This window comes from Phasianus colchicus, chromosome 23, assembly GCF_987193195.1.
Source record: "Phasianus colchicus chromosome 23, bPhaCol1.hap1.1, whole genome shotgun sequence".
NCBI lineage: Eukaryota > Metazoa > Chordata > Aves > Galliformes > Phasianidae > Phasianus > Phasianus colchicus.
In genome coordinates, this window is record NC_143458.1 from 7,034,612 (window position 1) to 7,058,885 (window position 24,274).

The 24,274-nt window shown below is 47.4% G+C and overlaps 2 protein-coding genes across 4 annotated transcripts in view; one reads left to right on the plus strand and one right to left on the minus strand.

Annotated features, from left to right (window-relative positions):
* The window catches only part of PKNOX2 (PBX/knotted 1 homeobox 2), a 66,456-nt gene extending 57,434 nt beyond the window's left edge, over positions 1-9,022 (plus strand). For all 3 annotated transcript variants that reach the window (XM_031599673.2, XM_031599674.2, XM_031599675.2), the window contains 6 exons: positions 2,514-2,646; positions 2,720-2,817; positions 4,622-4,741; positions 5,378-5,454; positions 5,966-6,144; positions 6,916-9,022. In XM_031599673.2, the coding sequence (XP_031455533.1) occupies positions 2,514-2,646; positions 2,720-2,817; positions 4,622-4,741; positions 5,378-5,454; positions 5,966-6,144; positions 6,916-7,160 (852 nt within the window). In that variant the 3' untranslated portion in view covers positions 7,161-9,022. The remainder of the gene's footprint in view (positions 1-2,513; positions 2,647-2,719; positions 2,818-4,621; positions 4,742-5,377; positions 5,455-5,965; positions 6,145-6,915) is intronic.
* A 1,666-nt stretch (positions 9,023-10,688) lies between these two features.
* On the minus strand, positions 10,689-20,602 carry FEZ1 (fasciculation and elongation protein zeta 1). Its single transcript, XM_031599672.2, has 10 exons — positions 20,509-20,602; positions 18,446-18,746; positions 16,624-16,720; positions 15,186-15,278; positions 14,775-14,985; positions 13,282-13,553; positions 12,868-12,948; positions 12,467-12,542; positions 11,676-11,741; positions 10,689-10,849 (listed from the first exon to the last, which is right to left on the minus strand). The coding sequence occupies exons 2-10, from the start codon at positions 18,718-18,720 to the stop codon at positions 10,833-10,835; spliced, it is 1,188 nt and encodes a 395-aa protein (XP_031455532.2). The 5' UTR covers positions 18,721-18,746; positions 20,509-20,602; the 3' UTR covers positions 10,689-10,832.
* Between the last annotated feature and the right edge of the window lie 3,672 nt (positions 20,603-24,274).

Consider the following 24,274-nt stretch of genomic DNA (forward strand, 5'->3'; position numbering starts at 1 on the left):
CTGACGTAAGGGCAAATTTTTTCTAATTACCCAACTCAGCAATGTCAAGTGCCAGAGTGCTTCAGCTCATTGAGTATACTTGAATTTGCGTGGATAAAGCTTAGAAAAACAACAGTGGAAACACTTTTTGTTCATCAAAGAAGCCTTGTAGAGCTGGGGATGCTTCAGAGAACTGAAGAACTGTGAGACTCGTGGTCAAAAGATGGCGAGTGGGATGATTTTGCTAATTATTGTGCTATTAATCTCACACCAAATATATGTGTAACACTTAAGCAGCCTCTATTACAGGAATTTTTTAAAAAATTTAAATAATGGAAATGTGATTAATCAATTTTTGATCTACAAGGCTCTTAGAAAATAGGGTTGTCAGGTTTTTTGTTTTGTTGCTTTTGCTTTGTTTTTTTTCCCAAGGTACAGGATCAATTATTTTGAGAGAAGATGTACCAGGTTAGTTATGAAAGCAAACTGTTTCTGCTCGGGCAAACTTTTTTTGACCACACAACTGCCTGCTTAAAAATGTATGGATATGTCATAACAAGAATGAGAGCTGAAACTGAGAAAGCAACAAGTGGAACTGACAAAATGGGATAATCGCCATTGTATTGATTTCTGTTATGTAAAGCCAACAGGTTCTCATCCCCCATCCATCCAACTGTGCCTCTACAGTGTTGAGTTTGGCCAACTCTTTCTCAACAGACTCATGTTTCTTTTTTTCTCCAGCTAACCCAGATTTTTCCCAGTTTCACACAAGCACAGAAACATTCCAAAAAATTAGGAGGAGATGGAAGCTTTGTACATGTGTGCCACCCAGAAATAAATGACTGCATCATAAAACAAAGTGAAAGGGAATCAGCACAAGCAGCATTGCATTTTAGCGCTTGCCTTATTGTGAGAAAGGGGTGTTTTTTTGCACAATGCAGTATATACCAGGTCCATTTCCTCATTAAAGTGATTTTTAATTTGGAGAAACCATGTTTTGCCATAGAGCTGCAGAATTTTGATGTTGAGATGGATCTGTAGAGACACCTAGTGATGTATTTTTTCTATGCTCAAGTGTAAAAATTGCCAGAAACTTTCCAACTGAAGTCCTGGAAAAACATTTCTAAAATCATCGTGGCAATGTAATTTGGCTGGCATTTGCAATTAGTATGCTAAATACATATTTTAAATCTTCTTGGAGATATCTATAACTATTTTAAGGCAGAGCCTCCACTTCCATTGGATACCTCTGGTTTTGCAGTGTTGATGCACTTTCAGATATTCTGAATTATTTCTTCCCAGTGCACTTCCAAAAACAGTCTTCAGGATTCTTGTTTTCTGAGGAACTGCAGAATAATGAGTCAGGGGAAGAGTTTTGCATGTCTCCTGGTGAACATTGCACCCACATCATCACTTGATGTACAATTAATTGATCTGAGTGTTCAAACTATCATCCCCATTGCTTTATTTTTAGAATAAGAGGGGCGATGGCTTTTTCTGACCCAGCTGTGCTTGTGTTTCTGGTGTCACTCCACATCAGTTCTCCAGATAAATCCTCTTTTCTTAGACCAAGAAATAGGTTTGCTGAAGAAATGTATAAAAATGAAGTAAGTTCAAGTAAGGTGGAAAATGCCTTTTGTTGGTATTTTGTTCAGCAGCTGAGGAACAGGACAATGGAGAAGTGAGACAGAATAGGAAAATGGGTAGAAGAGGGAGAAAAAGATCCTCCTTTTTACTGCAAAATGTGAATGCAGCTTTATCTCAGTTACAGCAGGCATATTTCAGATATACATACCTGTCAGGCTTATTTTGGAAGGATAGTTTTCTAAATGCTCTTGGCATGACTCAAAAATCTTGCACATCATGGAAGCTGTCCTGCTTGGCCCTGAGTTCTCCGTATCCTCCCATTGTGACACACTTCACAAAGTATTGTGCTAAATAATCACATAACCTATTTGTGCTCTTTTCCATTTGCAGCTCTTAGGTGAAAGGCTGATGATAACATTACAGCACTTGGGGAAGAAATTTCCATTTTTGCAAGAAGTTAACTTTAAAGCTGCAAGGAATTATGTCAAATGGAGCTGTGTCACTATTTTTTTAAATTATTCTGGCATGGAGAAACTAATAGTGGTTGATTTCTGCTACTCTTATTGGAGATCTATGCTGCTCACGTGCTTTTTTTGGGGGTGGGATGGAGGGGGAGAGTTTAATTTTTCTCAGAGCAGTTTATGGTGTTTTCCCTTTGAGGAGAAGCTGCTTCATCAAGTTCCAGACAAAGGAAAAAAAAAATAAATGTGTAGATAGGAAGACAATATAATTATTTCTTTCTTGTCATCTGTGTGGTATTGTTTTCACTTATTGAAAATAGTGGCTGCACAAAGAGGTGAAGTTGCTTAGACACGAGTGGGAGCTTTGCAAAGCATAATTCCTTGTTTTTCCATATTTTATTTCCAGCTGCGACAAAAGGAGGGGAAAACAAAGCTCTTATTGCACGTGACAGAATGCTTTGAAGTCTTTTCTTCTCTTTCTTGCAGGAGATGCTGCAGAGCTCACCTGCGGCGCTACCAGCCGCCTCCAACCCCCCACCGGGCATCGTGGTGCCTGCAGCTGCGCTGCCCCCAGGCAACCTGGCCATGGGCAGCGGGGCTGGATCACCTGCCGTGCCAGGTAGGGCCAGCAGGGAGGCTGGGGGGGGTCAGCCCTCTGCACGCAGCACCCCCATGAGCCCTGTCTTCCGCAGGTGGAGCCCTGTACCAGCCAGTGACAATGGTGACATCTCAGGGCCAGGTCCTTGCCCAAGCCATCGCCCCTGGTGCCCTGCAGATCCCCAACGCCCAGGTAAATCCTAGAGCCACAGAGCATCCTGAGCTGGAAGGGACCCACAGGGGGCATCAAGCGCAACCCCTGGCTGCGCACAGCACCACCCAAACACAAAGCATGTGTCTGAGAGTGGTGTCCACGCCTCCAGTCGTAGACCCAGGGCTGCCCCATCCTACACACAGAGTCTGGCATTTCTAGCATTTAAGGATGAGAGGTGGTGGCCTCACCTTGTGCCAGGGGAGGGTCAGGTTGGATACTGGGAAACATTTATTCTCTGGAAGTGGTGGTGTGCTGGCACAGGTGGCCCAGGGAGTGGTGGGGTCCCAGTCCTAGAGGTGTTCTGGAGCTCTGGAGTCAGTGGGCATCATGGGAGAAGGTTGGAGCTGGGGATCTTGGAGGTCTTCTCCAAACTTAATGATTGTATGTTTCTATGATTGTTAAACTTCATGTGGTTGCTGCTTGCTCTGCTATCAGATCTCACAAGGTCTCTCTGCATTTCTTCACCAAGTTCCAGGGAAGTTGCAGTCTCAGGTTTATTTTTGTAGGGTGAAAGATCTGCACCAAAACACCTCAGTATCGTTTATCTTCTGGGGACCACAAGCATCATCCATCCCATATGGCAGTGCTCCTTTTTTCTCTTTGTTATTGTGACCTCATGAATTTGGGGTGGCTTTGAGGCATCTGTTCTATTTTCATTCCTCTTCTGATCAGCCATGCTGGGTTTCTCTGCTTTTTTGCAGCAGGACAATGATTTAGGGTAGAAATTGCTTTATAGGGATAACTTGCCATCCGTGTTTACATGCAGCCTGCATCATCCACAGTCTCTTACAAACACTGTCATTCCTCAGGAATTTGGGCAAAGCATATCACTCTCCCCCACGCTGCTCCCTGGGGGCAGATCAGCCTCAATTCCCCCATGCACATTCTTAATGGCAGGAGCCTCCTAACGCTATCAGACATAAATGCATGTGGAAAAAAAGGATATTTTGGAAGGAGGAGACACCTCCGCAGCAGGCTTTAATGCCTTCAAGGCTTCTTTTCTCCTTTCCCTCTTTAATATCTTGCCGTCACCAGCTTGGATCTTGCAGCAAAGCCCTCTGAGGTGCAAGAAACAGACGCGCGGGGAATATCAGGGCAGGGAGAGCAGCCTGGACAAGCACCTCCGGATGCTCTTCCTGCGCCGCCAGCGTGATTTATTCATCTGGAGCTCATGGGAGCGCTGGGACCTGCCAGGCTGATGTTTAATTCATCCAGGAGAAGCGTTTTGATGAAGAGCTGGGAAAAAAAATCTTTTTAACTGAGGTTTCAGTTCTTTTCCCACGACATCATTAAAGCTTCTCTTGCAGCATCCCGGTGTATTTATTTTTAATTTTTTTCTAAAAGCAGTGCATTTTCTCACAACGTTTCTCCTCTATTAATTGGAATAAGCAGAGTGAGGAACAAGGAGTTAACGAATCACAGAGTTTTAACCTCAGGCTGTAAAAAATAGTTCTCTGTTTTGTTGTGGTATTTTTATTATGGTAAATTATCCTCCTTAATTGCATGTTGAAAGTTGGCATGGCGTTGTCCCCACTGGTGCCACTGCAGTTGGGAAAAGCCGATTGCCCTTTGCAAAACTGGGTGCAAAAATGAAGATACTAAATGGGCAAACAGATTCTGGTGGAAAATGGGAATTTAATGCAGATTTTGGGAAACTGATGGGATTTGGGAGGTTCTTACCACGGTCTGTTTTTCCTGCTCCGCTGTTCCCGTTTTGAGTTCATTTTTGTTTGGGTTTCTTGGGTTGCTTATCACCTTTTTGAGCTGATTCTCTTCCTGGCAGGTGAACCTGGATCTCACCTCACTCCTTGATGGCGAGGACAAGAAGTCCAAGAACAAGCGGGGCGTTCTGCCCAAACACGCCACCAACATCATGCGTTCTTGGCTCTTCCAGCACCTCATGGTGAGCATCATAGCCACTGGTGCACCCTGCAGAGCACACTCAAGGGGTTGCACAAGGGAAAAAAGTCTGCTTTGAAAGTTGGAAAGAAAAAAAAAAAATGTCCTTAAATCCTTCAAAATGAACAAATTGAAGTGGTGGTTTGTCTCAGTTTGGGATATTTGAAGGCACAAAGTGGCTTTGCTTTTATTTTGGGAGCATTGAGGGGGTGAGTGTTTTCACTGCTGGTGGCAAAATTATGACCTTGATGTTTAGCAAACAAAACCAGAGGGGGAAATAAGCCAAATGTCTGATTTTCATCCACATTTGCAGATATGTGAAGAAGGGTTCTGTACAGTTAACGGCTCCAAGATGCCTTTTTCCAGCAGTCAGGGTGGAAATTTCTGACAACCATTATTAGAAAACAGTAGAGAAAATCGCTAAAACTAACAAAAAAAATTCTCTTCTCCTTCAAGTAAAGCTTTTGGTGAAGAGCATTGGCAAAGAGTTAAGGATGCAGGGGAGACAATGGTTCCTTGCACATGCAACAAGTCATCAAACTGGGGCGGGAGGGATGGAAAAAAAAAGGTGTCATTTCCCCTGATTGGGGCTGCTGCTTTACATACATGGATGTCATTTTGTTGCCCATCTATCTTCCAGCACCCCTATCCCACGGAGGATGAGAAGAGGCAAATTGCTGCCCAAACCAACCTGACCCTCTTACAAGTCAATAACTGGTGAGCACACTGGTGGCCTGTGCTGTCACCTCACAGATTTTATGGATTTTGAACGATTCTGTCTCATTTAGTCTATTTTTAGGGATTGGGTGAATGGTTATGGGTCATTTTTAGGCAGTACAGTGGCTGTGTGCTTAGTTAATTGTTGGACTTTGATGATCTTTATGGGTCACTTCCAACTTACTGATTCTATGAATCCAGTGTTCATTTGTGAAGTCTCAATGCCCTCTCCTGGCAATTTCAACATAGCAGCCAGTATTTTCCCTCCTGCAATTAATAGCTGGAAAAATTAAGAGCAATGGCTTAACATGCCACAGACAAATGAAACAGGCGTGTGGCTTGGGAAATGGGATAGAAAAACAGTTTTCTGCACCATGAAACCACTTCTGAAAGGACTTTATTGTAATTATATATATAAAAATAAGATAACAATTCATTAAATTGTTATTGTTTACTTAATATAGTAATTAAAACAGTTTTTAATTGAATGGCCGCTTTTTTCTTGGGAAAGGTTCATCAATGCCCGCCGGCGCATCCTGCAACCAATGCTTGATGCCAGCAACCCAGACCCAGCCCCTAAAGCCAAGAAAATCAAATCTCAGCACCGGCCCACTCAGCGGTTCTGGCCCAACTCCATCGCTGCTGGTGTCCTTCAGCAGCAAGGTGGCAATTCAGGGACGAATCCTGATGGTAAGGAGAATCCTGGTGGCCCCTGCTTCTCCTGGATAAGGCCATGCATTATATTATGGCCTGATGTTGGTATTTAAAGATTAAAGGAAAAACACGTTGAAGTAGCCCATACACAACAGGCCATCCAGTTGGTCATCGCGAGGGTGATGGCAGTGGGGCCACTTGTATGGCAGTGTCATGGTTCTCTTGTGACAGGCACCACCATCTCATTGACATGGGGATGATCCTCTTGCTGAGGTGTTTGGAAGGGGAAAGTAGAGAGGAGATGAGATTAAAGCAGAGAGAGGAGAGGAGAAGGGAGGGGAGAGGAAGAGAAAGATGAAGTGAGAAGGTGAAAGGAATATTGCCCGAGAAGCTGTCCATCCATCCCTGGTGAAGGCCAGGCTGGATGGAGCTTTGGGCAACATGATCTACTGGGAGGTGTCCACACAGCAGGGATTGGAACTGGATGGTTTTTTAAGGTCCCTCCCAACTCAAACCATTCTGTGATTCTACAATAATTCTATGTTTCGATGAAGAAAGAAGATGAAGAGAAGCTCTGACAAACCGTTTTGGGCATCTTCTTCCTGAAAAGTTAGTTTCCTGTTATTTAGTAAACATACAGCAGTTAAATGTAAGATTTAGACCTCAGGAGATGGGTGGAGCAGATGGGGCCCCCGACATAGTATTTTGTGTAGTACAGCTGTCCCTTTGTGTTCTATTAGGTTTATGCACTTTTCTGTCCTTGTTATATTATCCAGGGAGTCTTTATTTTTACCTGTTTAATTTCAGGCTCCCTTGCCATGGACAACCTGCAGCCCCTCTCATCAGCCACGGCCACCATGGCCATGCAGCAGGCCATGCTTGCAGCTCACGAGGACTCCCTAGATGGCACTGAGGAGGACGACGATGAGGAGGATGAGGACGAGATGGAGGAGGAGGAAGAGGAGGAAGAGGAGCTGGAGGAAGAGCCCGGTGGCCTCCCAGCTGCGCCTGGCGCTAACCTTGGCTTGGACCACAGTGACTCACTGGAGTAGCTCACCCTGTGTGCTCCCCAAATCATGGATGGCACCAGAAGAGACCTCTCCCAGAGTGACAAAAAACAGCAAGAAAACAACAAATTGGTGAGGAAAAATCTAACTGTGGAGGCCCTGACAGATGCCCTATCTGCCTGTGGGAGCACTGGGGCCACCACATCAGCACATGGCAGTGAAGGACACGTGTTTACAAGGCACATATTGTGGCCGGATTTTTTTTGAGGTTTTCTTTCAGGTTTTATCCTTGTTTTCTCCCTTTTCCCTTCATTTTTGGTAATGAAAGCATTTATAGGGGAGGCTATTTTCCCCACTGTGCTCAGATGCCACCATGGGCTGTTGCATCCTCTTGGATTTCTTGATGCAAAAAAACCCCCACAGAAACAGGATTGATGTATTTTTGGGGGAAGCTTCCACAAAGAAAGGTCATTCACATAAATATCAGCATGTGGAAAAAAAATTGCCAAGTTTCCAATTCTGCTTCCTATCAGATTGGAGGAAAATTTCATGCTTTTGACCCACAGGATTGCTCAGATGTCCCTGTCTTGGCCCCAGTGCTGTGGCCATTTGGTGACTCTACGTGCGACTTTCAGGAAAAGAAAGTCCCCAAACTCTTTAATTTATGTGCTAAAAACCCATCAAATCTGGAAAAAATATTCAGCCTTGTCCTTCAGGGCTGAGACTGGATGCAAAGTTGGGCTGGATGTGAGGCTGAGCAAGACCTTTCCAAGGTGTTTTGGTACCAAATAGGAATAAAACAGCAGCCTTTCTCCCCAAATTGAATAGTGATTTGCCCAGGAGGAAGGAGATTCAAAAAGATGGTATCTCCCCAGTGTCATCCACCTGCGCAGGAAAACACTGGGTTTCTCACCCCCAAGTGCCACAAGTGAGCTGTTAGGGGGCAGCTGTACAAAAACACTGTGTTCAGGGGCTTCAAGTGGTAGCAAAAAGGCAAATTCTGCCTTAAAACATGAGAATAAAAGCAGCCCAGGTAACACAGGGCATCTTCTCAGTTCCATGGAGGTTTAAAAAAAAAAAAAAAAAAAAAAGGATTTTTTTTCCTGCAAGTTCTTCCCCAGCAGTGTGGGGTTTGTTCTTCTGTAATAAGGAAGGATTTTGTCGGCTGCATGAATTGCCAATTTTGACCTTCTTTTGGCTCTTGAAGAGTTGAGAAAAAACAGCAGCCGCAGCCAAACAGGCCGCAGCAACAAAGTGATGCAATGGGCAGCAAAGCCTATTTTTCAATACTGATCTGGCGTGAATGTAATCTGTAATTTCATAAAGGATTCATTGTAATTTAGTATTAATTCATGTCATTTATTATAAAGTGCTACGAGATGAGGTTTTGCAGCTGTATTTTATTGTCAGCTTCTTTCTAGTGGAGGTGAGGATGATGAAGGACAAATGGAATGCCGGAATAGGTGAATAACCCCCAAATGGGCAACCTATAAATAGGCATATTTTCCTAAAATGAGTGAATTACTTCAAATCCACAAACGAGTGGTGCAACCCCAAAAGGATTCGTACTTACGAAAGTGATATCCCTCTGTGAAGATCTCTGAGACTGAGTGATTTACCTCCAGTATGAACTATGCTTCCCCAAAATGAGGGACTATCCCCAAATATGAACTCTGCTTCTCTAGATATGCAATGTGCCTCCAAATGAGTGACGCATTCCAAAATCAGTGGGAGCTGCCCTGACACCAAAATAAGCACTATGCCACCGAATGTTGCTTCCCAAAAATGAGGAATGCTCTTCAAATATGATTAACTGTCCCCTAGAATTTGTCTCTTCCTCCAAAATGAGTGTCTTTTCCCACAGATGAGCAACCAAAATAAGTGACACACCCCAAAGCAGCATGATTCTTCCCAAAATGGAATCCTTGCCTATTAAGCATCCAGCAGCTTGTTACCCCAAAATATACCTGTTTTGCAAAATGCTGAATAACCATGACCCACAAAAAGTACATTTTTCTACCCAAAAGCTGCAAAATAACTTTTTTCCCCTGCGTAATGCAGGATGAGAGGGTTTTGGACCTGCTCCATCCCCTGGTTAACCGGGGATGCCTCAGTGGAGTGGAGACTGGCAAATGTGACACCCATCTTCCAGAAGGGCTGGGAAGATGATTGTGGTAGCTACAGACCTATCAGTCTCACCTCAGTGCCAGGGAAGGTTATGGAATGGATAATCTCAGGAGCCATCACGGATCAATTAAAGGTCAGCCAGGGGATCAAGCCCAGTCAGTGCGGGTTCATGAATGATAGATCCTGTTCGATATACCTGATTTCATTCTATGACAAGGTGAGCTGCTTAGTGGATGAAGGTAAGGCTGTCGATGTGATTTACCTGGACTTCAGTAAAGCCTTTGACGCTGTTCCCCACAGCATTCTCATGGAGAAGCTGGCTGCCCATGGTTTGGATGGGCGTACGCTCCACTGGGTGAAACGCTGGCTGGATGAACAGGCCCAAAGAGCTGTGGTCAGTGGAGTTAAATCCAGTTGACTGCCGGTCATGAGTGGTGTTCCCCAGGGCTTGGTACTGGAGCCACTTCTATTTAACATCTTTATTAATGATCTTGATGAGGGGATTGAGTGCACCCTCAGTAAGTTTGCAGACGGCACCCAGGGAGGAAGTGCTGATCTGCCAGAGGGGAGAAAGGCACTACAGAGGGACCTGGATAGACTGGATCAATGGGCTGAGATTAATTGTATGAGTTTCAATAGGGCCAAGTGTCGGGTCCTGCATTTTGGTTGCAACAACCCCAGGCAACCCTACAGGCTTGGGGAGGAGTGGATGGAAAGCTGCCTGATGGAAAGGGACCTTGGTGTACTGATGGACAGTGGGCTGAATATGAGCCAGCAGTGTGCCCAGGCGGACAAGAAGGCCAATGGCATCCTGGCTGGTATCAGGAATGGTGTGGTGAGCAGGACCAGGGAAGTCATCCTGCCCCTGTGTTCGGCACTGGTGAGGCCTGACCTTGAGTACTGTGTCAGTTTTGGGCACCACAGTACAGAAGGGTCGTTGAGGTGCTGGAGCAGGTCCAAAGAAGGGCAACAAGGCTGGTGAAGGGCATGGAGAATATGTTCTACTAGGAGTGACTGAAAGAACTGGGGCTGTTGAGTCTGGGGAAAAGGAGGCTAAGGGGAGACATTATTGCTCTCTTCAAATACCTGAAAAGTGACTGCAGAAAGAGCAGGCTCGATCTCTTCTTACTGGTGACAGGACGAGTGGAAATGGCCTCAAGTTGCACCAGGGTTAAGTTTAGGGTGGGTATCAGGACGAACTTCTTTATAGAAAGGGTTGTTAAGCAATAGGCTCCCCAGGAGGTGGTTGAGTCACCATTCCTGGATGTGTTTAAAAAGTTTGGATGTGGTGCTCAGGGACGTGATTTAGCAGAGGGTTGTTAGAGTTAGGGTAGTATGGTTAGGTTGCGCTTGGACTTGATGATCTTTTAAGGTCTTTTCCAACCTGAGCAATTCTATAATTCTATTAATTGAATGCAGGGGAAGAAGACACAGGATGCCAGTTGCTTAATTAATGAAACAAATTATTTATTTCCCAGCTGTGCAAAGGTTTGGGGGGATGTGGGCCGGGGAGGTGCAGGTGACCTGTTTCCATGTGACTGGCCCCATTTCTGGGGGTACTGAAGTTTGGGGGTGCAGGGTTGCACTGCATCAGGTTGGGCAGAGCACTGCAAAGAGAAAGGTGAGCGTGCACAAGTGTGCACGGGGCTGCACTAAGGTGCAGGAGGCTGCAGAGTGATGCATAGGTAACAGGGCTGCAGGAGGGTTCACAAGGATGTGCAGGGCTGCACAGTGATGCATGAGTGTGCAGTAGGCTGCATGAGTATGCATGGGGGTGCACATGTATGCTTGAGGGTTTGTATACACAACTATGTGTGAGCATTCATGAGTGTGCACAAGCATTCATAATGAGGGTGCTTATGTTTGAATGAGGCTGCACAATAGCTGTAAATGGAATGTAAGAGGATACAGGAGGAAAACAGAAAGGATGCATGAGGAATTCACAAGGCAGGTACAAAAGGGAGCACAGGGGATGCACTAGGGCATGCAGCGATGTACAAAGAGCGCATGGGGGATGCACAAAAGATGCAGGAGAATGAGCAGGTGATACACAAGGAATGCCCAGGAGATGCATGAAGGATGCATGAGGCACACAAAGGAGATTCAAAGGAGAGAAATGCACAATGGTGCATTAGGGGTGCCCAGGCATCCCCAATGGATGCAGAAGGGCCATGGATGGATACACAGGGGATGAAGGAGTATGGACAGTGACATATGAAGGCCCATGAGGATGCTGTAAGGATGCAGGAGGGATGCTCAGGAGATGCACCCAACGTGCAAGGGAGATATAAGGGATGCACAAAAAATGCATGAGCACTGCATGAGACGTGCATGAGGGTAAGGGAAATGTAGAAAGGATGCACAGTGATAAAATGGGGAATGCCATTGGGGTATGGAGGATGCAGGGGGGATGCACGGGGCACATGCAGGTACCTTTAAGGATGTAGTCCGTCAGCAGCGTGGGCACCTTCTCATTCCCCTCCTTCATGGCAAACAGGACTGCACAGTGGAAAAGGACCTTGAGCACAGTCCATGTATCCCACATACCCCTATTCTGTCCCCAGACAGCCCCACACCATCACAGAGGCACTACCACAGTGTACCCATCCTGACAGTAGCCCAATGGAGCATTTTCACCCCTATCAACCACACTCAGGTGATGCAGAATGGAGTTTTCCACCCAAGTTGGCACTGAGGTGGGCTGTAAAAATGGGAAAGGGGGCGGGGGAGGACCTGCAAATCAGCTGTGCTACAGCAATGCAAAATGGGGAACTGTACCCCAAACTGCTCTGGGCATGCTGATACAAAATGAATAATTGTGCCCCACATTGGCCATGCCAAGGGGGTACAAAATGTCTCCCAATGTGAGTGGATCACAGTGATGCAAAAACCAACAGCAGCCATGCTGATGCGAAGCTTTGATTTGCTGCAGTGGTGCAAATGAGACAACTCAGACAACAATTTCTCAGACAACAATGTCTGAGAACTCACAATGCTTCACTGATATAAAATAGTGTTTCTCCTCCAAACCAGCTGTGCTGCATTAGTGTCATGCATCTGATTGCAAAAAAGGTGGCTGCACCCCCAACTGGCTGTGTTGAAAAAATGTAAAAAAAAAAAAAAAAATCATCTAAGTTGTGGGCACTGCAGCAATGCAAATTGTGTGTTTGTGCTCCAAATTGGCCACGTTATGGTGATTCAATATGGGTCAAGCAAGGACTCACTGTTGGTGAGCATCTGCAGATCCTCAACGGAGGGCGGCGAACCCTTCTTCTCATAGGGAATCACTGTGTTCAGATACTGCAAAGCAGAAAAATGCCCCCAAAACACCTCCATGCCATGAAGCTGTCTCTTTTTTACACCTCACTGATGCAAACCACCCCAAATTGGTACAAAAGCAGAAGTGCAAAATACAGCTGCAACTTTCCAGCAATTGCATTTAATTTACAGATGTTTGGGGGGCTGTTGAGTTAAGAGGATACTGCAAAAGTTGTGCTCAAATGCACATGCACCCCTAGCTAGGGAGGACTGAAGGGATGAAAAAGGGCAAAAATGGCACACAAAGGGGTGTGCAGAGCAAGGAGTGGAAGGGGACAGATTTTGGCAAGTCGAGGGGAAAAGGCACCTGCTTCTCGTTCGCAGTGGGGCCAAAGGTCTGACGCAGGCCGGATTGCAGGATGCTGGAGATGCCCTCCATGCTGAACCTCTGGGAACATGCATTATCCTGTCACCTCCTGGCATAAGAACACCACCCTGGGCACCAATATCCCCCCATCTCCCCGACCCACCTCCCTGTCACCCTATCCCATCCTCACATCCCCACACCATGTGTCCTGTCCATGTCCAATGTCCTCCATTTGCTCAATCCCATGTCCCTTCATCTCATCCCGTCTGATCCTATGCTATCCTATCCCATCTCATTCCATCCCATTCTACCCCATTCTACCCCATCCCACCCCATGCCATCTCCACATCCACAGGACCCCACACCCCACCTCCCCCAGACTCACGTCCATATGTCGGTCAACCCCATCCCCACCTTTCTGGGCATGTGTCCCCCACGCTCGGGACGACCTCCTTGCAGGCTGAGCCCACGGTCGCGGCGGCGGCGGCGTGCGGCCTCCCGCTGCTCCCGCTGCTCCCCCTGCACGGCCAGCAGTGCCCCAATAAACGCCGTCTTCACCTCTTTCTCGAAGGCCAGCTCATCCCGCCGTGCCAGCTGGGCCACCAGCTCAGCCGACAGTGCCCGGCTCGCTGCCTCTGCGCGCCCTGCTGCCGCTGCCAGCTCCCCGGCCGTCAGCTGCTCCAGCCCTGCCGCCAGCATCATCGTTAGGGTGCACAGCGTGCATGCACTGTACAAAAAGGCCTTACGTGCAAGGTGCAGTTGGTGGGATGCCTGGGATGCCCAGTGCAATGCATGTTGTAGTTAGCAAAGGTCCAGTGCAATGAGTGACATGCATGGTGCAGTGAGTGTTATTTCTGATGCAGTCAGTGAAAGGCGCGGTATATTAGTTAAGCACCTGGTGCAATTAGTGACATGCACATTGCAATTATGGAATGTCTGGGGCAACTAATGGCATTCCTCATGCAGTGAGAGCTACCCCTAGTGCACTCAGCAAAAGCACAGTGCATGAGTGAAATACCTGGAACAATGATCAAAATGAATGATGCAATTACAGGAATATCTGAGGCAATTAGTGACATGCATCGTGCAATTATTTGAGCATGAGTTACAGTCAGTAAAATTCTAGGGATAATTAACAAAATGCACACTATAATCAGTGAAATGCACACTGTAACCTTTTTACTGCTTTGTGATCAGTGAAATGCTCAGTGCATTGCTGGAGCACCCAGCACTGTCATAGCACAATTGCTGAAGTGCCCGGTGTCAGAACAAAGTGCCCTGAGCAATTATGGAAGTGCCTGACGCAATTAATGGCATGCATGGTGCAGTAAATGAAAAGCACTAAGTACAGTTAGGGAATATACAGAGCAATTATCAAAATGCCTGGTAAGATTAGGGAAACCCTCTCTGCTGTCAGTGAAACATAGACAAGGTATATCTGGGGGAAAACCTGGTGCAATTATTAAAAAGTATCATAAAATTTCCCATGTATTTTGGAAAATGTCTGGTGTATGGTGCAAGTCAGCAAATTAGGAAAATGCACCAAGCATGGCTCAGGGAAGACCTTGCTGCATGCAGTCATACGCATGCAGCAGTGCCATCAGAAAAGTGCAGAATGCAAATAGCGATGCACAGAACAAGTGAGACATTTTTTCAAAATGAACACGTCAATTGCGTGGCATGCTTAGAATGGCACGTGTCACTTAGCAACATGCACTTAGTGCAGTGCACAATGCTGGAGACATTTTGCAAAACGTGCTCATGCTTGTTGAAACACAGGACCATCTATAACCATGCTATAAGAAAGATCTCAGAGGGCTCATTTTTTCCAGAGAGCCACCTCCTGATGTCCAATTTGGTGAAAATTGCACCCAGAAAGGGCTGTGCGTGGCTCCTACTGCCCATACCTTCATGGGAGCAGTTGTTGTTGAAGGTGGGGGAGAAGGTGTGCAGCTCACGCAGGATGATGGGCTCCATGCCTCTGCCTCCATCATCACCCTCTGCATTGGCCTCAGCATCCTCTTCCTCATCTTCTTCCTCCTCCTCATCCTCATCACCCTCAGGATCCACCTCAGGGTCAGGCGAGCTCTGCATCAGCTCCTCCAGCTCCTCAATGACCTGTGAGGCACCAGTGTCCCACATCTGCACTCTGTAGCCCACATCATCCCACATCTGCACCCTGCATCCAACATCTGAGTTTTGCAACCTTGTCTACAGATATGCTCTACTATCCCAAAACAAGTGGATTTAGCCTTTTTGTGTCCTGAGCAGTGTGAGCCCAGTGTTACAGAGACGTCCACGTGTCTGGGTGTAGGTACCTGCTCAGCTGTCAGCAGAGGTTCCTCATTGATGCCTGAGTCGTGTTCGCTTCTCTCAGCAAGCTCTTCCTCTTCATCTTCCTTCTCACAGAGCTGCAGGAGACAAGCTGGTCACCTTGGTGGCACCACAGGCACTGCCTGGTGCAAGTACGGGAATGGCAAAGGCACAGGCATAGCCCTGTAGCTCATGGGAAGAACTACCAGAACCACAGCACTGCGGATGCACTGCCTGTGGGGCTTACACTGGAGAGATGTTGGATGGAGATGCTGGATGGGAGATGCTGGATGGGAAGAATTGACAAGGAGACATTGGATGGGAGAGCTGGATGTAGCTGTTGGATAGAGACAGTGGATAGGGGTTTTGGATGGAGGTGTTAGATCAGAGGCATTGGATAGGAGTATTGTATGGAGAGATGTTGACGTATGAGGTGTTTGATGGAAACAATGGATGGGGATGTTGGATGGGGATGCAGTGGAGGATCGTACTGGCTGGGGTTGCCGGAGGTGTTAGACAGAAACTTCAAATGGTGATGTTGGGTGGAAATGATGGATGGGGACAAGTTTGATGGGTGAATCATAGAAATGTAAAATTGCTCAGATTGGAAAAGACCTAAAAGATCATCAAGCCCAACCGCAACCTAACCATACTATCCCAACTCTAACAACTTTCTGCTAAATCATGTCCCTGAGCACCACATCCAACCAGTTTTTAAACACATCCAGGGATGGTGACTCAACCACCTCCCTGGTCAGCCTATTCCAGAGCTTAGCAATCCTTTCTGTAAAATGTTTCCTGATATCCAACCTAAACTTCCCCTGGTCCAATTTGAGGCCATTTCCCCTCATCCTGTCACCAGTGAGAAGAAACCAGTCCCACACTCACTGCAATCACCTTTCAGGTACTGGAAGAGAGCAATAAGGATGCTGCATGAAGAGACTGAATGGAGACAACACGTAAGGGAGATGACAGGGAAATTTTGGATAGTGAAGCCATGGAAGGAAATAGATGGAGGTGGTGGATGAGGATGCTCTTCTCTAGTGACAGGTTGCACAACATCCAAACAGGCTCAATTCAGTGGATTTTTTATGCCGTCCCACAACCCCAAACATAGCTCTTCATAGCATGAACTCATTACAATGAAGTAAACAGTATTTTCCTCCCAGTTTGGGAACAGATTGGCAAGGACCAAATTGCCAAATCAAGTACTTAATCTTACCCTTTATAGTCACTGTCCCTTGGAATACATACATCCCCTACATTAGGGATGCATGTAAGGACAGCCACCCAAAAATGCCATTTGTAGGTGGTCTTGAGTGCCCTGGCTCTGCTCCTCCCCAACAGTTGCTGAGTCTTGGGGCTGACAGACAGCTGTCAATCACCATGAGGGTCACACGGGGACAACAGGGCTTCGGGGTGCCAAGGGTGTCACAGCCATACCTGGGGATCGGTGCCATCAGGGGCCTCAGCGTCAGGGTGCATCCAGGGCCGGGGGGAGCCTCGGGGGACAAAGCCATCAGTGAGAGCATCCCAGACTCTGCAGGGAGGTAGGTGTTGAGTGGGGATCATCAAAACACCTCAAAATGCCCCAAAGTGCTGCCTCCCAGAAAGCCATCCTGAAACAGCATGCCAAAATACCACAATGCATCCCAAAACGAGCCCCAGGACACCCTGAAATATTCTTAATCATTGCCTGGTGGTCACTCCCTCACCACCACTGAGATGTGTAAAACATCCCAAAACATCCCAAAACACCCCAAATTCTGCCTCAGAACACCTTAAAAAAGTGTGCACGTTATCTGTATCTGTAGCATAATCCCAGTTCCCCCTAAATCACCCCAAAACAGCCTCCCCTCTCTAATTGCCCCCAGCTCCAAACCAACCATAAAAACGCTCATTTTGGGATATTCATCTCATCTCCCTCCTCATCTGATTTTAATTTCCTCTTATGCACATATTTCACAATGCATAAAAATGGGACATTAAAAAAAATTCGTATTCCCAATTTTAAGAAAAAAAGCTACAAACAAAGAAAAAGCAAAAATTTGCTTCTTTTCTGCTCTTAAAGAACCAGCACCTTGCAGAATGAGCCACAGATTTCCAGGTTAATTATGGCAATAGCTGGTTAATAATTAGAGGAAAGCGGTGCCTTTAAGGCCTCCACCCATCCCCCATCCATGCACACAGGGCTCATTGAGGAGTGGGGAAAAAAAAAGCCTGTTTTGCCCAAACTGACCCAAAATGACACAATCCACAGCACAAAGTGGCACCATGGGCTGCTGGTGGCAGTGCTGCCTTCCGGGCGTTCTGCCAAAATGCATTTTTTCTCTGCAAAAAGACTGATTTTTCACAGAAAAAATACAAAAACAGCTGAAAAAAAGATCTGGGAGCTTTTGGTTTGAAAATAACCACTTTGCTTGGTGAAAAATCAGCATTAGGAAGTGCAGCCTGGGGAATAATCTCAATTAAACAGGCAAAAAGAAATCCGTTAGAAAGGTGTTTGTATGTCAACACCCCTGGACAAAAATAAAATAAAAAACATAAATTCTGCCCCCTACATGGCCTTTTGCTACCAAGAAAAAGGTTTTGAGTGAAAATTAGATTTCAATGCAAATGCCACTATGATGCTTTTGGCCAGACAGGCAGCACTGGGCAGATTTTGCCCCCACTTTGTGCACAGTTTTACATTGCAAGGAGGGGGCTGAGCCCTACTCACACCTTACTCACAGTTCACACTTACCCCTGGCTCTCCTCACAAAGCCTGGGCCGCTGCAATGTGGAGCATCTGATGTGCCTACTTGTGGATACTACAGATACTCCACGGTATTGCATTACCATGCTGTGAGGGAAGGGCCTGTTTTGCACCTGGAGGGTAACCTGCAAGCACTCAAGGAGGTGCACAGCCCCCAGATGTGCCCTGCTCATAGGACACAACACCATTACCCGCACAATCATGTTGCAATGGGGCAAGCAGGTTTCCATGCTGGGGGTGAGGTGTATCTCAGAGTGCTGCGCAGAGGCATGCAGGCCCAAGTGTCCTATGTGTCCTATTTGTAGGACACCACACAGAAACTCCATGCAGATGCACAGCTATGCCATGATGTAAGGGAAGTCTCAGAGGTATAAGGAGGCACAGAGGCCCTAAGGGAGCATACTCACAGGCTACTGCACCAAAACTTTGGTGCGCTGCATGATCATGCAACAACACGGGGATGGGAATGCGAGGAGACCCATGTTCCCAGCAGGAAGGGGCCTTACTCACTCCTCATCCTGGAGGTGCTCCTCCTCCTCCTGTGCCTGCAGCCGGCCTCTCACAGGAGCCAGGCCCTCAGTGGTGGCATCGTAGTTGCGGAAGCAGACGGTGAGCTTCTCATCGAACTCCTGCACCAGGTCCTCCATCGATTTGAAGCTCATCATCTCGGTCGAGAAGCTCTCCAGCTCAGCCAGTGCTGGGTCCATGGTGCGTTGAGGGGCCCCTCCATTGTCCCCAGGCCCCTCCTCAAACTCTTCCTCCAGGCTTACCAGGGGTGCCTCCATCCTCCTTGCCACCACTGCCGTCTTAGCTGTGGGGACAAGGTGCCCATGAGGCACCTGCTGCTCACAGGCTGTGTCAACAGGGCTTCCTATTCCCTTTGCTGGCTGTAATCCCAGTGCCAGTAGTATCCCAGTAGTACTTCAGTTGTATCTTGGTAGTAGCTCAATAGTATCCCTAGAGCATCTTAGTACTGTCTTCATAGCACCTCAGCAGTGCTATAGTAATAAGTTGTAGCCTCTTAGTACTATCCCAATACTCTTTACTAGTAGAAAGTGTTTAAGAGTATCTTACTGCTGCCCTGATAGTGCAGCTAAAGTATTGCATCACTGCATTTTTTACTGAAACATTAATATCTCAGTAGTAGCCTCATACTATATCACCTGAAAGTATCACACTATTATCAACAGTGTGCTGACAGTATCCCAAAAGCTTCCTTGAGTACTGCCTTGATAGTACCCCAGAAGCATCTTACCACTACCTCTCCTCATTCCCTAGTAGTAGCTCAGCAGTATTCCATTGGTATCATAGTAGCATCCTACTAAAAACTGAATACTGTTCCAATAGCACCTTATCAGTGTTGTGAAAAAATCTCAACAGTATCACAGTAGTACCCTGATGCTATTTGAGCTGTGCAGTATCTTAGTAGTAGAGTATGCTCGCAGTATCTCAGTAAAATCCAGCACTACCAGCATTCTATTTTGATGGATTTTAGTAAACCCCTGGTAGCACCTCAGCAGCATCCCAGAAGCATCCTCTAGGCATGCAATCCAGTGCAGGCATGTAGCTCTGCATGTGGAGGGAGTGCATGACTGCATAGAGGCACATATATGCAAGAGTGCATGTGTGCACAGTGCACAGATGCACAGCTGGGAGCGCATGACTGTCAGGGTGCATGCATAGAAGGGGTACATACCTACAGGTGAATCTGAGTGCAGGTGGATCCTGTGCCCATCTGCAGCTCTGCACACTTGCAGCCCTGTACATACGGTGGTGCACAGGTGCAAGGCACATGTTTGCACACCATGGGTGCACGTGAAGATGCACGCATACACAGTGCTGTTTGCATGCTCGAGGGCTGCATGTATTTGGGGTGGCTGCACACACGGCAGCACAACAGGCTGTATATACACTTAGGTGTGCACTATGCACTTGTGCACCATTGTGCACCAGCTTTGTGCACACCTGCACCATTCACACGTACCCTGTTTTGTGCCCCCAAGCTCTCCGCTACATACACCCGCATGTGTGCACTGCGCATGCTCCTGCCAGCATCCCTCATACGTGCAGCTCAGTGCATGGCCCCCCCGATGCGCCCCAAAATGTCCCCCCAACCCCACATCGACCTCTCCCATCCCGTCGCGCAGCGCCTGCGCATCACCTCCGCACGGCTGCTGAAGCGCATCGAGTACCGCGGGGGGCAGGCAGCTCCTTGCTGCCCCCCCACAACCGAGCAGCCCCAGAATCCCATCCCTACGACCCGTGCACAAGCCCAACGCATCCCCCACAGGGGCACCCTGATGCGATGTTCTCACACTGCGCAGTGATGTCCCCCAGAGTCCCGCAGGCCACCGCGCTGCACCTCCAAAATCTTTCGCCCGTCCCCCACCCCCGCCCCCGCCCCGCATACATGCAACGCCCTTTGCAACCCCCTCAACTCATTCACACACTCCCCCACCGTGCACTCCACCCCCCCCCCCCCGACTGCACCCCAACCTTCCTATTTGCTTGCATTCTCCCGCACCACACAAGGGTCCCCCCCCACCATGTCCTCCCCCCAGCCCCGCACCCACCTGCAGCCCCGCATCCTCCGCGCTTCGGGAGAAGGTTGACGGGGGGGAAGGGGGGGCGGACGCGTTGCGCAGGCGCGGAACGGGTTGATAGGGGGGTGAGGGGTGACGTCACCTGGAGAGCTCACGCCTCCCCCCCCCCCCCTTCGCCCCCTTATCCCCGGGGAAGGGCAAAGGAAGGGGGGGCGCGGGGGCCCGCACCATCATTCGCATCTTGCCTTCTTCATACTTGTCCTCTTCACCATCAGTATCATCAGTATCACTTTCATCTTCACCCTCCTCCTCCTCCTTGTCCTCCAGATCATTCTACTTTTCACCTTCTTTTCCTCCTCCCCGCCCTCATCCTCACCCTCCTCATCCTCCTCACAACCTTTCTTTGAATCATGCACCCCCCACAATACACCATTCTCCCCTCCCTTTAATATATGTATATTTATTTATTCATGCGTTCTTGCAAGCATACAAATATATCGCATCCATTACAAAAAGCAGACTATGTGTGTATATATATATAAATGAGATAAAGTTGAAATAAGATCTTTAAAAATATATATATATTAACTATGCAAAAATCCCTTTTCCCTCTTACTTCAGTGCTTTTTTTCCTTTTTTTGTAAGGAGCCATACATCCATCACTGTTCTTGAGTCATCACCCCGAGTGAACAGCAGACCCAGTACCCCCAGTTGGAGGTTATGCTGTGCCATGGCTGTCGGTGTGATGCACTGCAGGGATGCACAGGGCAGCACTGCTCCTGCATCCCAGGATACGCAGTTCTCAGACCCAGCGATGCTATAGGATTTGCTGGAACTCTGCTGGAAATTTCCAGCTTCCCTAATGTCATTCCTTTGTTTTTGCAAGCTAGCATAGAGGTCTTGTTGCATTGCTGTGTTTTTAACAAATGGGCTCAAAACACTGTGAAACTGAAGGATTTCTTATAGGGTAGAAAATTCTGTTGGGAAGGCTTTGAGGCTGCGTATGTGAGATAACACATCATGGTTTCACTGCTGCTTGGCCACACAGCACACTGCATCTGGGAGAAGGAAAGCAGCATTTTGCAGTCCAGCAGCTCTGGAAAAGCTTTCTGCTTTGAGAAAACCGCTGAGCTGTACAAAGGGTTCCCATGGTCCCACCCCATCTCACAGTTACAGCATTGTGACAATGCAAGGATTTAAAGGTCCTTCTCTATTGTATTGTATTGTATTGTATTGTATTGTATTGTATTGTATTCTATTCTATTCTATTCTATTCTATTCTATTCTACTCTATGCTGTCCTATCCTACTCACTCCATTCCACTCCACTCCACTCCACTTCATCACATCCATTCTATTCCATTCCACATTCCATTCCATATTCCATTCCATTCCATGTTCCATGCCATTCTATTCTATTTTTATAAAGTTAACTCCACCCATGACACCCTGCAGTGCTCAGACACTTCCAGCTCCAGTATCTTTGCCCATGGCAGTGTTGGGACTGAATTTCTCCCCATAACTTGTGTCCTTTTTTAATTCCAGTCACAGCAGCTACTGCACTGCTGGTGACAGTGACACAGTTTTTCTGCAAAACTGTTTTTATGAAAGAAGTCATTTACTGCTGAGAACACATTCCCTCCTCTATGCTTTTACCAGCTCACAAAGCCCTCTTTTGAGCATTTGGATTCTCCATATCTCCAGCAGTGCTTCCTCCCAGCAATATCTGCAGGCAAAGCAACACACTTCAGCTTGTCGCCACACAGCTTTGCATTTGCTCTGAGCAGAAAACCAAGGCAGTATTTGGTGTGACTGATAACATTGCGTGGCCCCACATCTGTGTCAACTCCAAGCTGACTCTAAGCAAGTAAACTGAAGATTAAAAAATGCTATCAGTGTAACTCTGAGTGACATCATGGCAGGTGTGAATTCATGCAGATGGCTATTTTGTCACTTGAAATAAGGGTTCCATTTCCCAGCTCAGCTAAGACCATGTCCGTGAGTGATGAAAACTCATTTCTTAAAGTGAGGCCTTTTTTTGCTAGAGTATGCTGATAGTAAAAGATAAAAAAAAAAGAGAGAGAGCGCTATACTGTCAATGCTGTATTGACAGCTACAATGGCTGCAACCGCTGCTGGAGAACTGCAGCATGGGGCGGGATTACAGGAATCTATTGCATCCCATTGGGTATGGCCGGCAGTGCTGCAACGGCCCCGCCGCGGGCAGCAGCCGCGTGCCCCGCAGCCCCTTTGCAACGCTCGGCGTGGAACGTGCGCGCGGTGGAGGAGGCGGTGGCCGCGTGGAACCGCCCCGGGGCGGAACTGCAGAACCGCGTGGAGGGAGGTTAGGGTTAGGGAGGGGAGAGGGCTTGCCGAAGAGCGTTGCACGCGATGTCCTCGAGCAGCGAGGGGAGCGTTTAGAACCAAAATGGGTTCTTGGCCCCTCGTGCGGTTTAAGGGAGTTTCTGCACGCAGCTCCTGTCGTTCTTTGCCTGGAGTCACAATCTCCAGTTTTGCTCTTTCTGTGTTCTCTCTGTGCACGTGGGCGCTCCTTGCACCGCGCGCAGCAGAGCACGAGGCTTGGTCCGTGAAGGACCCGCGGTGTTCAGGTGTCCCATCTCGGCCAGGTGCTGCATCGCTCTCCTCAGCAACGCCTCCAGCTGCCGTCAGACCTTCAGCTGCCGGGACCGGAGAGCGGCTCCGGCAGTGCCCGGCAGAATTGCGGGCGTTCTCGCAGCCTTTTGCTAATCTTTGTGCTAAGGAGAAACGTTCTTAGTCAAGAATTCGGAGTTGGAAAATGCAGAACGGTCTATGGGGTGAGGCACTTTATATTAACCTCTATTTTAGACACACTACCTCGTTTAAGGGAATGGTTTCAGACACGGGAGTGCTCTCCAGCCTTCGCCATCTGCTTCTGCACACCTGTGGTTTCACTCCCTACCAGCCCTGTTCCTCACTGGAGTTCTGCGGACTAATAAAGTAAATCCGGGGCGTCAGAATTCCTTTTGTGATGGATAAGTGTGCCTTTATGTGTTAAACAGCTGCTTTGTTTCTTGTTAGAGTTAAGAAACAAACGAGTGCTTCTATAAATGCTAAGTTTACAGATGCTAACCTCCCTGTAAGGGTTTGTGAGCCAGCTTGAGAAAAACTGAGGAAGAGTGACTGGGACGTTGCAAGGATGTTCTGTTGGGCTCTGGTGTGGTTGCAGCATTGTCCCATCGGGGCAGTGGTTCCTGCTACCTTGGGTTATCTGGCCACCCGTGGATGCTTACTGTGAGCTGTCAGTTTTATCCTGGTGCCTTATAGGCTCCTGTTGTTTTTTACCCCAGCTATTAGTGTCTGTTTTCATTTTTCTTTTTTCCCTTTTTTTTTTTTTTTTCCTCCAGAAAACTATAAAAGAATTGAAATAGAAATAATTCAGTGATGTTTTAAAACAACAACAACAAAAACGGTTCAATGGACTTTGTATTCAATTGCTTTCAATTTGGTTTTTTTCTTGTGAGGGACAGTAGGATTGGAGAGGAGGCCTTTTGCTGCCAGGAGCTTTAGCAGAATGCAGTCTGGACCTATAAGAATAAGTTCATTCACTGCTCCTGGAGTTGCTCCATTGTGTTCAGACCATTTGCTCTTTGGGCTCAATTGTTTTTCAGTAGATTCATAAGCTTCATTTGCAAACCTTGTTCCAACTCTGAGTACATCTCCTAGGCTCTTATCTTCAAATTCCTATGATGCTTCCTGGCATTCCTGAGCTGTTTGTGATCTCTATAAGTGAGTATTAGAATCTGTCTGCTCTTAATG

Bases quoted from the DNA above. Each gene is read 5' to 3' on its own strand.
- FEZ1 (XM_031599672.2), bottom strand. From the start codon at position 18,720: ATGGAGGCACCCCTGGTAAGCCTGGAGGAAGAGTTTGAGGAGGGGCCT. The intron at 13,554-14,774 runs GTATGGGCAGTA...TGCTGGCGGCAG, and splicing joins CAACAACTGCTCCCATGAAG to GGCTGGAGCAGCTGACGGCC. The intron at 12,949-13,281 runs GTGGGGATGGGG...GCATGTTCCCAG, and splicing joins GGGGACACATGCCCAGAAAG to AGGTTCAGCATGGAGGGCAT.